At 47.5% G+C, this 13,705-nt stretch overlaps 1 protein-coding gene across 1 annotated transcript; it reads left to right on the forward strand.

Moving 5' to 3' along the window:
- Positions 1-9,835: 9,835 nt before the first annotated feature.
- FBLL1 (fibrillarin like 1) lies at positions 9,836-10,914 on the forward strand. Its single transcript, XM_033096515.1, has one exon. It carries the CDS (start codon positions 9,836-9,838, stop codon positions 10,802-10,804), a length of 969 nt encoding a protein of 322 aa, XP_032952406.1. The 3' UTR covers positions 10,805-10,914.
- Positions 10,915-13,705: the final 2,791 nt, after the last annotated feature.

Below are 13,705 nucleotides of genomic sequence, written 5' to 3' on the forward strand. Positions count from 1 at the left end.
TCACTGCTCCCTCCAGCAAACAAGGGAAGCTAAGCGGTGTCTCCCTAGCCTGCCGACTGCAGAGACCATCTACCTGTACTACTGAGTCCATGGGTCAGGAGATCTGGGAAACTTTATGGGTAAAAAACAGCATTCAATGAGGTATAGAAGGAAATCATGAAACCCCATGGGAGTATGTTACATTAACTGAAGGTCATGATTAGTTCATATATTGACAAATGGGGACTCGTGGCTTCCTGCATCTGATTATTTCATCTTTAAAATGTCTTACTAGAAATCATGGAAATGTGAATATGAGGTAACTGATATCAGACACTCTTCCCTTAGCAAGTAGTAAACCTGATGAGCCAGTTTTGGATGTGCTAGACTTTAGGAGAAGTAAGACTGTCGGAAAACAAAGCTAGACTTCTCAGTGGGGGAGTGAGGTTGGGGGAGAGTGAAATGTTACCAGACCAGACCTCGGGATGAGGGAAGGACTAGAGGCAGCCCTGTGTCAGACAGCCCCAGGTTAGGAGTCTTGGCAGATAGACCTAGCTCTGCCCACAGCTCCTGTGTGGCCTTTGGCCCTCGGGCTCCTTGTAAACGGGAGGAGCAGACTAGAACATTTCTACTGTCCTGCTTTACAACCCTGGCATCCAATGATTGTGACGTGCGGTTTAGTAACTGGCTGGCTGCTAGATTCTAATCGTCTTTGTCACTGAGTTCTGTTTTAATTCCATTATTGGAAAATTATATATACATTCCTAGTCTAAAATAGTTGTTTAGTTTTTATAAATGCTTCATGTGCACTTGAAAATATGTAATGTCTGCAGTTTTTTGGGTACACTGTCCTTTATAGTTCTTTCAATCCCTTATACGCTGTTTCCCAAAAATAAGACCTAGCCAGACAATCAGCTCTAATGCGTCTTTTGGAGCAAAAATGAAGACCGAGTCTTACAGTAAATGAGACTGGGTCCTGTATTAATTTTTGCTCCAAAAGATGCATTCGAGATGATTGTCTGCCTAGGTCTTATTTTCGGAGAAAGACGGTATATAAACTGCAGCAAAAATGGTGGAGTAAGGAACTTCAAAAGTCTGCCCCTCCAAAAAAGGAATAAAAAACTGGCAAAACCTGTTATAATCAAAGTTTCCAGAATTCTGGAAACTAACTAACAGTTTGCAATAACCAGGGCAATATAATCAACAAGAAACAGTTGAATCTTGGTAAGGATGGAGAGCTTTGTGGCATTTTAACTTACCTGGTCTCATCTCCCTCTCCGCCAGCTCAGCATTGGCTTTGAAGATAACAGCCACGTTCCCTGTGAGTGTACCAGTACTACGGCGAGTACAGCAGCACTAATTTGCAAGGAATTGTCTTTGTTTCTTTTGAACTGTCTGGTTGCTCCCTGGAGTACCAGCTCCAAGGCTTTGCCTCTGTCTTACCTAACTCATAACTCTTCCAGTACAAAAATGGTTACCTAGAGAGTACTTCTTGAAAACATTTACAGGTAAGTGTATTAGTTGCTGTTGCCAGGGGGGAATGGATAACAATTGGGGAAAACAATAGACTAACCAAAGAGCTCGGGTAAAGAAAGGCTGGGGAATGAGGTGCTTTGGAGAATAAGGACTTGAAAACTTCTGATAAACAGCTGGGTACCTAGAAATCCATGGCCATGCCCAGGGCTGTGCAAATCCTCTGGAAAGACTTGAAAAGGCCCTAAGCTCTTACCTTTAGCTGCTCGTAAGGCTTCATGCAAGCAGGAAGTAAATACTAAGGCGGAGTTGTGAACTTCCTGGCTGAGTGTTGAAGGTTGCACCAACATGCACAGAGCACATCTGCAAGACTTGGAGATATTTTGGAATTCCAGTCTTTTAAGGAAATACCTCTCCAATCACTAGTGAGCCACTAAAGTAATAGAACAGAGACTCCAGTGGCTACACACAACAAATAATACAGACTGTACAAAATTAGTTCAGAAAGTCATTAAACAAGCAATAACAATCCCTGGAAAGGGGGAAGAACCTGATTTCCACAGTTGACACACCAAAATATTCAAAATGTTGGGTTTTCAAATATTAAAAAAAAAAATTACAAGGCATGTAAAGAAACATACATAAGAAAAAATAATAGAAACTGGAGACGTGGAGAAAAGGGAACCCTTGTGCACCGTTGGTGGGAAGGTTAATTGGTACAGCCACTATAGAAAACAGTATGGTGGTTCCTCAAAAAATTAAAACTATATGATCCAGCAATTCTACTCTGGATATGTACTTGAAGGAAATAGAATCACCGTGTCAAAGAGATATCTGCAGCCCCATGTTCATTGGAGCATTATTTTCTATAGCCAAGGCATGGGAACAACCTAAATGTCGATGGATGAATATAAAGAAAATGTGAGCTATAGATGTATATATCAATATAACTCTATATATAAATGAAATATTACGCCATAAAAAAGGATATCCTGCCATTTGTGACAACACGGATGAAACTTGAAGGCATGCTAAGTGAAATAAGTCAGACAGTGAAAGACAATACTGTATGATCTTGGTGTATGTGGAATTTGAAAAACCATACCCCTAGAAATAGATTGATGGTTGCCAGAGGCAAGATGGGGTGGGGCATAAGGAAAGTGGGTGAAGGTGGTGAAAGGGTACAAACTTCGAAATTTGCTAAGAGTAGATCTTAAAAGTTGTCACTACACACAAAAGAAATGTTAACTATGTAAGGTGATGGATGTACTGGTGAGCACTTCACAATATATATACACTGATCACGTCCACCTTAAATTTACTCAATGTTAAATGTCCATTACAGATAGCTCAGTAAAGCTGGGAAAAAATAAAAATAAACTGATTTTATGTTTATTGAAACCACTTTCAATTGTCTGACACCTGGGAGAACTTCAATGGCAACTGGAATCATCCAGAGGTCAGTGGTACAGGAGGGGTCTCCTTTATTCTCATTATTTCTTTCTGGAAGCCTTTGATTTTCCCCGTCTTCCTAGAAATTCCTAAAGGGCAGAGACCAGGTTATAAACATGAGGTTCGGGTTCAGAAGGAGTCATGGGGTTATTTTAGAAAAAGTTTTGTCAGGCTCTGAATCTGACTGCTCTGACAAAACGAAAAATTCCTAGAGGCCACAAACAGGTTGTTTAGAGTTCCTTGGGGTCAGAGAGGATCTGTGAGAGCAACTGAAGCCCAAATATGTTGTTTCAGTTTTTGTGCCTATGTTTGGGGGTTTCCTGTTGACCATCAGATTCATAGAAAGCAGAGCAAACTAATGGTACAAATGCACTCATAGAAAACTTATTTTGAATATTGGGATAAATGAGTCATTTGGCAGCCTTGATTTTCCCCGTTGAACAATTATTCTTACAGTGGACTTAAATAAACTCGGGCATGAATAGTATCAAGGAGAGATTACTCAAAGTTAATTTGCATCAACAACGTAATTTTATTTTAATTTTTCCAGTCAGCCTTTGACATTCCTTCGTGGCCAATGTCAGCCCCAAATGGCCAGCATTAACTATCCTAGGAACTTGGTTAGATAATACTCAGTTGGGTCACAGAAACTTCATTGAGGTTAATGAAAGTCCATGGGGTCAGTGGAAGTAAAAAAAAAAAAAAAAAAAAAAAAAACTGCTATATTTTGTGTTTGGCATGCTTTGCGTTTTCTTATTGGCCAACAATTTCATGACAAGTGTAGGCATTGCTTGCAAAAGATAAAATGTAATGGACTGAAGGAGAGCCCAATTAGGCTGACTGTATTTTTGTAGGGTTTTAGATAATTTGTAGCAACTTGTGGATGGTTTAAGGATTTGTGGTGTGGACAAGCCAGCTAGCCTCTGAATCACAATTTCTTATTCTGTAAAAAGAGAAATTACTAATGATTTCCAAGGATTCTTCGAGAAAGAAGACCTTTGGAAAAGTAACTCATTACGATAGACTTAATTGTGTCTCCCCAAAATTCATGTGTTGAAGCCCTAACTCTCAGTGTCTGTATTTGGAGGAAGGCAGTCATTAAGGTTAAAGGAGGTCATATGGTGTGGCACTAATAGCTCACTCTGTCCCCACCTTAGAAGGACACAGTAAGAAGGCAGCCATCTCCAAGCCAGAAAGATAGAGGTCTCACCAGAAAGTGGCCGGACTGGTCCCCTGATCTTAGACTGCCGGCCTCAAGAACTGAAAAAAGGAACTTCTGTTTCTCTGGAGAACCCTGGCTGAAACACCTATTTAAGCCTCGTGAGCATTTACTGAGTGCCGGTCACTAGTTCTGTAGAGGGAAATAGAATGAGAGCCGGGGACAGTCCAGGGATGAAGTGCCACAGCAGCAAGGTAATGGCCAAATGGCATGGGATCCCAATTAAGGGACCTGAGCTGTTCTCCAAGGCCCAGAGACTAGAAAAGGCGAGACAGTTCTCTTTTTGTACTTCGTTCAACAAGACTATTAGCTATGACGGGATAGATTAGGACTCTGGGTTTTAATCATGTGGTAGTAAAAGGTATGACTTTTTGTCTTGATACATACATTTAGATATATGCACCTTAAACAGTAGATTTTGTGTGTGATCTTTATGTTGGGTACACGGTCCAGGCGCGCCAGCCTGACATCATGCAGGGGTAGCTGTGGCGAACTCAGTTATTGTTCACCCATTGTCCCACTCACATCTCCCAGCTGCCTTTCAGTGAGGGCGCGTGAGACTGGTTCTGGCCAGTGCATTGAGAATAGAATTGACTGTGTCAAACCCAAGGCCAAAACAGAAAAAAAGAATGTGAGTTCTCCATGTGTTCTCTTCCCCCATGGTAACAATGGAAGCCTTCTCATTTCTCATGTTACAGCCACAAGATGTTAGCGCCTGAGCCCTTCAGTGAACTGTGGAGCAAACTTCATACGGACCTTCACTGGACATGAAACGTAAGCAAGTAATAAACACAGTTGTATTAATGCATTGAGATTTGGGGGTTATATGTTTCTGCATCATGGCCCAGCTCATCATGACCAGATACAGCTGTGGCTGGCACCGGGGGTGGGGGGAGTAGACATGCAAATGCCTTGAGTCACCTTTGGAAGTGAACTATGGCTTACAGAAAACAGGTGGGAGAAGCCACTTGGCTCATGAATGATTAAGTACTAATGAGAACTGGCGTGGGGAGTCACAGCCTACAGCTATTCCAGTTTTACCTAAATCATGGCAGTCCCTCCTCAGGCGATTTTCTGGAATGGTGTAGGACAGAAGTAGAGCAGATTCTCACGTGTCTTGTTGAGTTTGTGTGTAGGACTGATGTACCCCATGTTCACTACCGGGGCCCAGCACAGATAGAACTGTGAACATCAGTACACGCATATCTTTCAGAATAAGAAGTCAGTTGTAATGTGAACAAATGTTGAAGTGACCACAGTTGTTCCTATTGGCTGTCAGAAATGTCTGGATCATAACGTCAGTTTATCCTTTTAGGAAGCATCTTGAGTAGATGGATCTCACTGCTAAAGAACCTTTGGGAATGAGACAGATTTAATGTTGTCAGCAGCCCGAGATGAAAGTTTTAGTGTAACAGTTTTTTTGACACCTCAGGCCCCTTATAATGCCAGTACTTGGCGTGAGTCCCTGCCTTGCTAGCATTCCGGGGTCAGGACAGTCATGCTGGCTGACGGGTGCTCCCAGCTGTAGCATCCCAACAGATGGGCTGTAACAAACGGCTGTACCAGGTTGGGGTCAAAGCCAGGAGACAAAAGGTGTCCGTGAGAGTCATCACACACCGCCCTGAGAAAGGACGCCTCTGGTCAGAAGCAAGATCTGAGAACTGTGGTTTGGGTCCCTTCCAAGACTGTCACCAGCAGTGAGGCAGTGAGGAAAGGCCTGAGTCAGCTGCCCTGGGCTTGCATACCTTGAGGGAGGATGGTTCTGGAACCCTTAGCAGATTATTGGTAATGACAGCAGTAACATGGTGAAATTGATGGGTAGCCTGGGGCAGATGTGGGAAGATACCTGGAGAAATTGTCACTGCTAGAGCATAATGGAGGCTGCCTTAGTAGGAAATCTAGTGAGCAGGATGGGACACGAAAACCTAGGGGAACAGGTACCACCAGCCAGGTGGCCCATCCTATTGGTGGTTTACAGTAATTATTCCCCAAGGTAACTCTAAATTCATGAACATGTTGCCCATTAGATGGAGCGTTTGTAATCACCAGCCACCCCTCAGTACCGTGTAGTGGCTCACACAGGAATGCACGACACCCTTGAGAGTATGCATCAGTTCTGAAATTAACAGCAAGTGCACTAAAAAGGGCACCTCAGTCCATTTAAAACAGAGGCTATGAACGCGGGTCTGGGAGATATTTGTGGTAAAGGAGAGTTAATGACAACATAGCAAAGTGATAAGACAAAGGTCAGAGTGTGTCAGTAGGTGTGCTCTCAAAGGCTTAAACCTGGAGTGGTGAACAGAATTATCCACTCTACCTAAAATTATCCACTTTACCTAAAGCAATTTAGGTAAAATTTTGGCGGAGCTCTTGGTGTTGGGTTTGCATCTTCAGTAGCCTGAGGCATAACAGGGAGGACTCATTGTGCGGGATTGGGCTTTAGTACTTTGAATAAAAGCAAAGAAGGAATAAGCTATCCAAATGTAACTGCAGACCTCTGTGATCCTGCGTACCACAGTGAAAAGTATTACTATTCATGGATGAGGATTTTGTACGGAGTTGAGTATCTGTATTACAGGTAGTATTAGTACATTTATAGTACGACTTTCTTTCCTGGTATAAGCAGCTTTATGAGCCCTTGTCCATTTTCTGAGTTACAAAGTCCTGGTAGTATCTGAGATGCAGTGGTCAAGTGAAGCAGGCACTGTCGATGCCCTACCCAATATGCCCGGTCCACTTCTGAGTTCACCTCAGGTGCCTACCTGTCTGCCTGAGAACTCTGCTGTTTCAGGGGAGTTTGCTGAGCCATCCACAGGAGCAACACAGAGGGCAAGGAAGTTAATGCCCTAGAAACAGCTGACAGTGGGGGACAGGAGAATGATGGATTAATGCCCCCGCCTCCCAGCCTGCCGTGGAACAATTCTGAGTTGCCGTCCACAGTTTCTCACAGGGTGCTCAGAACAAGTGAGCCCTAATCACCCAATGTGTTAATCTGCTCGTTAATGCACCCTTTCTTACAGCCTTTCTACCGTCCCTGTCTCATTTTCCCCAACCCTGTAAGTGCTTCCTGGGATCACCTCCCAAAAAACCACCTGGACCCAAGTCCTTGTGTCAGGGTCTGTATTAGTCATGGTTCTCCAGAGAACACAACCAGTAGGATAGGTAGACTGAGCTATCAATATCTGTATCTACATCTGTATAGAGGGATTCTAAGGAAATAGTTCACATACTGTGTTTCCCTGAAAATAAGACCTAGCTGGACAATCGGCTCTAATGTGTCTTTTGGAGCAAAAATTAATATAAGACCCGGTATAATATTATATTATAGTATAGTATAGTATAGTATACCCAGTCTTATATAAGATCCAGTCTTATAGTAAAATAAGATCAGGTCTTATATTAATTTTTGCTCCAAAAGACATATTAGAGCTGATTGTCCAGCTAGGTTTTATTTTTGGGGAAACATGGTAATTATGGAGGCTCAAAAGTCCAAAATCTGCAGAGCCAATGTTGCAGTTCAAGTCCAAAGGCAGACAAGCTGCTATAGGTAGAACCAGGAAGAGTCAGTATGCCTGTTCCAAGGCCGTCAGGCAGGAGAATTCTCTCTTACTTGGGGGAGGGTCAGCCTTTTTTAATTCAGACCTTAAGTGATGGGATGAGGCCCACCCACATTAGGGAGTGCAAGCTGCTTTACTCAGTTTACCAATTTAAATGTTATTTTTATCCCAAAACATCCCCACAGGACGACTCAGAATAATGTTTGACCAAATATCTGGGCACCCTGTGGCCCAGTCAAGTTGACGTATAAAATTAACCGTTACAGGGTCTAATTTGGGGGAACTTGAGTCCACAGCACCAGGCATAGCCCATCATTCTGGGGGGCACTCCTTAATTTGTAATGAGAGCAAGAGCCTCTAAGGAGAGTGTTTTTCGTGAACCAACCTCCTCAGGAATCATCCATTGCACTCTCTGACTTCCTGTCCACATTCCAACATATGGACTTGTGGCCCCCGTTCAGGAGGCACTTTTGCCCTCAGGGAAAACCAGACCTGGTGTTGCTGTCCATGAATTTGAAGAGTCCTGGTATAGGATGGAATGAAAGCTTTGCTGTGTGCACATTCGGCACCCTCTGCCTGATATTTTCCCTGATCTTCAGGTACATTTTGTCTCACATTGGAGCAGGCAGCTAGTCCCACTAATATGGAGGTCTGCTAGTTGCTTACACCACCTACACCACCTTCCCAGGCTATTGGGTGGGCCTCAAGCTAGCTCCAGTAGCAAAAAAATGGCCCCAATCGGTGTCGCTGTCCGTGGTACTGACCAAACGCTCAAGCTTCTGCGTTGGCATCTGTTTGCTGTCCTTGGTGCTTCCTAATGTTTGTTTGTTTGTTTGTTTGTTTACTCAAGAAGAGATTGCAGACAGAAAGAGCGGATTTTTGAAACATAGACTAGAATTCAAGGGTAAACATGAGATTTTGGCTCCTGCTGAGGTGTATTATAGGATTTAGGGCTCCGGCCTGTGTATCCCCATTCACACTGAAGAATCAACAGTTTCTTGCTGCCCCATGTTCCCAGAACAGGTTCTGGGATGTAGCACGGTTGATGGAAGAGAGAAGACTAAGTAGAAAGCAACTGTGGCTGCAGTTTGCAGGCTGTTCGCCACAGCAGAGAAGCACTATACTTTGGCAACCCCTGGCTTGGAATTTTCCTCCTTCTGACTTCCTATATCCAATCTATCAGAAAGTCCTGTGAATTCTGTCTTCTAAGTATCTCTTGGATTAGTCTTCTTCATCTCACCTCCACCACTACTTCCATGAGAATAATGGTCTTCACCAATGCTGCCATCACCACCCTTGTAGTTCTAACTGCTATCGTTGGTCATTGCTGGGCTCATCCCTTTAGGGTAAAATTTTCAAATTAGTTAACTAAGTCGAAGTTTAGGTACATCGTTTAAGTGTTTTGTATGTGTACCAATTTGCATCCCCACTAACTCTGTATAAGAGTGCCAGAGCCACTCACAGGTGGCAAACGCTCTAACAGCAATACATTTGTTTAAAACAAAATGGTACGTTGTTGTGTATGTAAACTATACCTCAGTAAAAAGACTGGCCAGAGGAAATACATTTTTTAAAAGAGCTAATGCTAATAGAGCACTTCGCATGTGCCATGGCTGGGTAGGTTGTGTTTACAGATGGGATGATGAGACACAGATAGCTCAAGACACTTGCTCAAGTTCAAACAGGATCCTCAGAGAGGGGTCACGTAAGCTTCCCGAGACCACACAGCAGGCGAGTGGCAGGGCAAGGTCCGAAGCCCATGCTTGTGTCCCCATCTCCTGCCGAGGAGACGCCCCCTTCCCCGCGGCTCGAGAGGTGCCAGGAATTCCTGATAAAGCAGAGGATGAGGAGGCGGGCAGAGGGGGCGTCACAAGGCCGCAGGCTGCCTGTGCGCCTGGTCTGGGAAGAGGGGCTTCCGGGGCTACAGAGTCGCCAAAGCGGGTGTGATGCAATCACGCCAGTCTCTGCGTCAAAGGGCGGCTCCAAGGCTGCGGGGACTGCGGTGCAGCTGGTCCCGACCGCTGCCCACAACGTCCCCGCCGAGGCTGAGCTGGCCGGCCGCCGCCGCCGCCGCCAACCGTCGCCCCGCGCCAGGGCCGCCGCCTGGAGCCACCGGTAACGCCTGACAACCGCCACCGGGCACCCAGGGCGCGCCATGAAGTCCGCGGCCAGCTCGCGCGGGGGTGGGTCTGGGGGGCGCGGGGGCGGCGGCTGGGGCGGCGGCTGGGGCGGCGGCTGGGGGGGCGGCAAGGGCGGAGGCGGCGGCGATGGCGGCGGCCCGGGCGCCAAGGGCTTCGGGACGCGGGCGCGCGGCTCGGGCGGAGGCCGGGGCCGGGGGCGCGGGGGCGGCGGGCAGCGGCGCGGCGGAGCGGCCAAGAGCAAGAGCCGCCGCAGGAAAGGCGCCACCGCGGTGTGCGTGGAGCCGCACCGGCACGAGGGCGTCTTCATCTACCGCGGCGCGGAGGACGCGCTGGTCACGCTGAACATGGTGCCGGGACAGTCGGTGTACGGCGAGCGGCGGGTCACGGTGAGCGAGGGCGGCGTGAAGCAGGAGTACCGCACGTGGAACCCCTTCCGCTCCAAGCTGGCCGCCGCCATCCTGGGCGGGGTGGACCAGATCCACATCAAGCCCAAGGCCAAAGTGCTGTACCTCGGCGCCGCGTCGGGGACCACGGTGTCGCACGTCTCCGACATCGTCGGCCCCGACGGCCTGGTCTACGCCGTCGAGTTCTCCCACCGCGCCGGCCGCGATCTGGTCAACGTGGCCAAGAAGCGAACCAACATCATCCCGGTGCTGGAAGATGCCCGGCACCCGCTCAAGTACCGCATGCTCATCGGGATGGTGGACGTGATCTTCGCCGACGTGGCGCAGCCCGACCAGTCCCGCATCGTGGCCCTGAACGCCCACACCTTCCTGCGCAACGGGGGCCACTTCCTCATTTCCATCAAGGCCAACTGCATCGATTCCACCGCGTCTGCCGAGGCCGTGTTTGCCTCCGAGGTGAAGAAGTTGCAGCAGGAGAACTTAAAGCCTCAAGAGCAGCTGACCCTGGAGCCCTACGAGAGGGACCACGCCGTGGTGGTCGGGGTCTACAGACCCCTCCCCAAGAGCGGCAGCAAGTAGCGCCCAGCTCAGGCTGCTCCACCCCCCACCCCCTCCCCAGATCGCCCCAGGACTGCTGTGTTCAGCGTTACTGTGTGTGTGCTGTGTGTGGTGTTTTCCTTACTTTCGTTTTTCTATTAAATGGCATAAAAACAGCCTCCAGGTGTATTGGTGAGATCAGATTGGGTTCTGCTGCACTAGCAATCCCCCAATCTCCAAATCCCCAAATCCCTCAAACAGCTGATAGCAGTCCGTCAAGGAACAGCTTGGGAGCTGTGCTTACTCTAATCATTCAGGGCACTGACTGCCCAGCGCCCCTCTTCACGCGTGCTTCTGCATCCCAGGGTGAGCAGGGAGAGCTGGGGAATTGGTAATGCGCTTGTAAAGTCCCCCTTGGAGCTGAGGGGCACTTCCTACACATTCCAAGTCCCGTGAGCAAGCCTGATTCCAGGGAGTGACATTGGATACTGAAGGACCATAATATAGTACAGTCCAACACACTCAGCCTGCCTGTCTCCAAACCAGGGTCCTGACCACCACAGATGTTTAGTACTTCACTCTTCAATTAAGCCCCTTTGCACCCCCATAGTCCATAATCACCACCACAGCCTAAGAAGGCTTCGTTACCATTTCTCTTGTACCAGGGAAGCATCGCGGCTTCTGAAGGCGAACTGGTTGCCCAAGTTTCCACAGCCTGTAAGGAGGAGGGACTTAAATGCCAGACTTTTGGTCTTGAATCCCCTGCGATTTCCTCTACACCAGTGGGACCTTCCCTCTTCTCCACGTGCCTCACACTGGACAGACGGCAAGTCTCAACACAGGAACACACAGCGTGGGCTCTCTGGCTGCACTGTTTTTTCTTCCACCTTCCCGTGCTACCCTTTTCTTAGATTTCAAAGTAGGATGTGGATCCACCTTGCAGAGTGTTCCACTGTAAGGCATGACATCACCACATGTCTGCGAAACCGCCGGAGAAGTGATTCTCAGAAAGTACCCGTCTCTGAAGGGCATTTCCTGCAGACCCTGAGTTGCTGGACTCAGCACATTAAATTCTGGTTCTCCAAACAAGTCCGAAGGGAGCGGGAGAGTAGGCAGTCCCAGGAGAGCTGGGAGTGCTCCAACACCAGGCCTTACTAAGGCCCCTCATTTACTCATTCACACACACTCTCAAAAAATCCCCATTCCCAATTGGCAAGGTCGTGGACATGTATTCCGAAATGACGGCTCCCTGGTGCATCTTTCAGAGAGTGGGTCTACCTTCCTAAAGATGTACTTGGGCAGAGATTGCGGTGAGTCTGCATTTTTCTGAGGGCATAGTTTTTGAACCCCAAAAGAAGAAAAATGAGATTTTTCTAAAAGGCAGCCACCATTCTACTCCTCCCCACCAGGCCCCCACCACACAATTCCAGGGGGAGAGCTACAGTTCAGATTTGTTGGCCCGACTGACTCAGGAAGAGAGGGTGAAGGGAGTAAATGTCTGTAAAATCCCAAAACAGACATTTCCATACAGTGTGAAATCTTCATTACAGCTCTGCAAAGGATTATTATTCCCATTTAACAGATGGGAAACTGCAGTTCAGAGAGATGACATGGATTGCTACAGATACCCCAGTGAGACTCACAGCCAGAAATCAAAACCATAGGAGTCTGACTCCAAAATCTATGGCGTTTCCATAGAGGTCTATGCTGGCTCCTTTGCTTTGAAAAGCCGTCTCTCCAGTCCTAGGCTAATTTGTTGCTGGGCTGAAACCCTGAGGCTAGAAATGGACTCCCAGGAAACAGATCCAGCCCTTCCTCAGAGCCAGCTCAGCCTCCATGAGAAGCTCTTGGTTCTGCCCTAGGGACAGAGCAGAAGAAACTTGACCTCTTTCCCTGGCATGAGCATTCGCACATACACACACAAAGACAGTTCACACAGCCCATGTCTGCAGCATGAAATGAGAGCATCAGTGGAGAAATGGCCTGAAAACAACCTCCCAAAGAATGCCTTTGAGTTTCAGGTGGGTTCCTGACCCAATAGAACGGCATAGTCAGCATCAAGAGAAATACGGGAATAAGCACTAAGAGAATATAGAAGGGTTTCGGAGAATCAGGGCAGAGGAAAGTGTGGGGCTGTAGCTCCAGTGGGCAGGAAGGCCCAGGAAATAGACAGCAGTGACACTGGGCACCTGACCTGCCCAGAGCCCAGAAAGCTTGGGTTCCCAGAAGGCTTGGAATTTGGGATCTCTAGGTGTCTTAGACTGCTCAGGCGGCCATAACCAAATACTACAGTCTGGGTGGCTTGAACAGCAGACGTTTATTTTCATACAGTTCTGGAGGCTGGAAATCTAAGTCAAGGTGCCAACAGGTTTGGTTTCTGGTGGAGTTTTTCTCCCCGCTTTGTTGATGGCTGCCTTTTCCCTTTGTCTTCACATGGCCTTTTCTCTGTGTTCCTAGGGAAAGAGGGAGAGATTGAGAGAGAAGAAGGGAGGGAGGAAGGGGTGGGGGAGAGAGGGAGGAAGGAGAGAGAAAAGAAGGGGAGGGGGAACGGAGCGGAGGGGAGAGGAAGGGAAGAGAGAAGGATCTCTGGTGTCTCTCTTGTAAGGACACGAGTCCCATCAAATTAGGCTCCACCCTTATTATCTCATTTAACCTTAATTACCTTTATGGCCTCATCTCCAAATACAGTCACACTGAGGGTTAGCGTTTCAACAATTGAATTTGGGGGAACACAATTCAGCGCATAACACTAGGGCTAGATGGGAACTTTCAGCTAAAAATCCTGTCTTATTGGCTTGTGAGAATTGACTGAGGAAACCAGTGCGCAACGTGAAATGCCTGCACGGAGCTCTGCATCTTGTTCTTTCCTCCTTGTTTCCTGTTACTATGATCACAAGGTCGCTGAGAGTCAGCCCAGAGGCCTGGGGTTGCATTGGTGTGTGG

Source organism: Rhinolophus ferrumequinum, chromosome 24, assembly GCF_004115265.2.
Source record: "Rhinolophus ferrumequinum isolate MPI-CBG mRhiFer1 chromosome 24, mRhiFer1_v1.p, whole genome shotgun sequence".
NCBI classification, from domain to species: Eukaryota; Metazoa; Chordata; class Mammalia; order Chiroptera; family Rhinolophidae; genus Rhinolophus; species Rhinolophus ferrumequinum.

What these genes read in the sequence shown, in the direction of transcription:
- FBLL1 (XM_033096515.1), top strand. Translation starts at nt 9,836, where the DNA reads ATGAAGTCCGCGGCCAGCTCGCGCGGGGGTGGGTCTGGGGGGCGCGGG.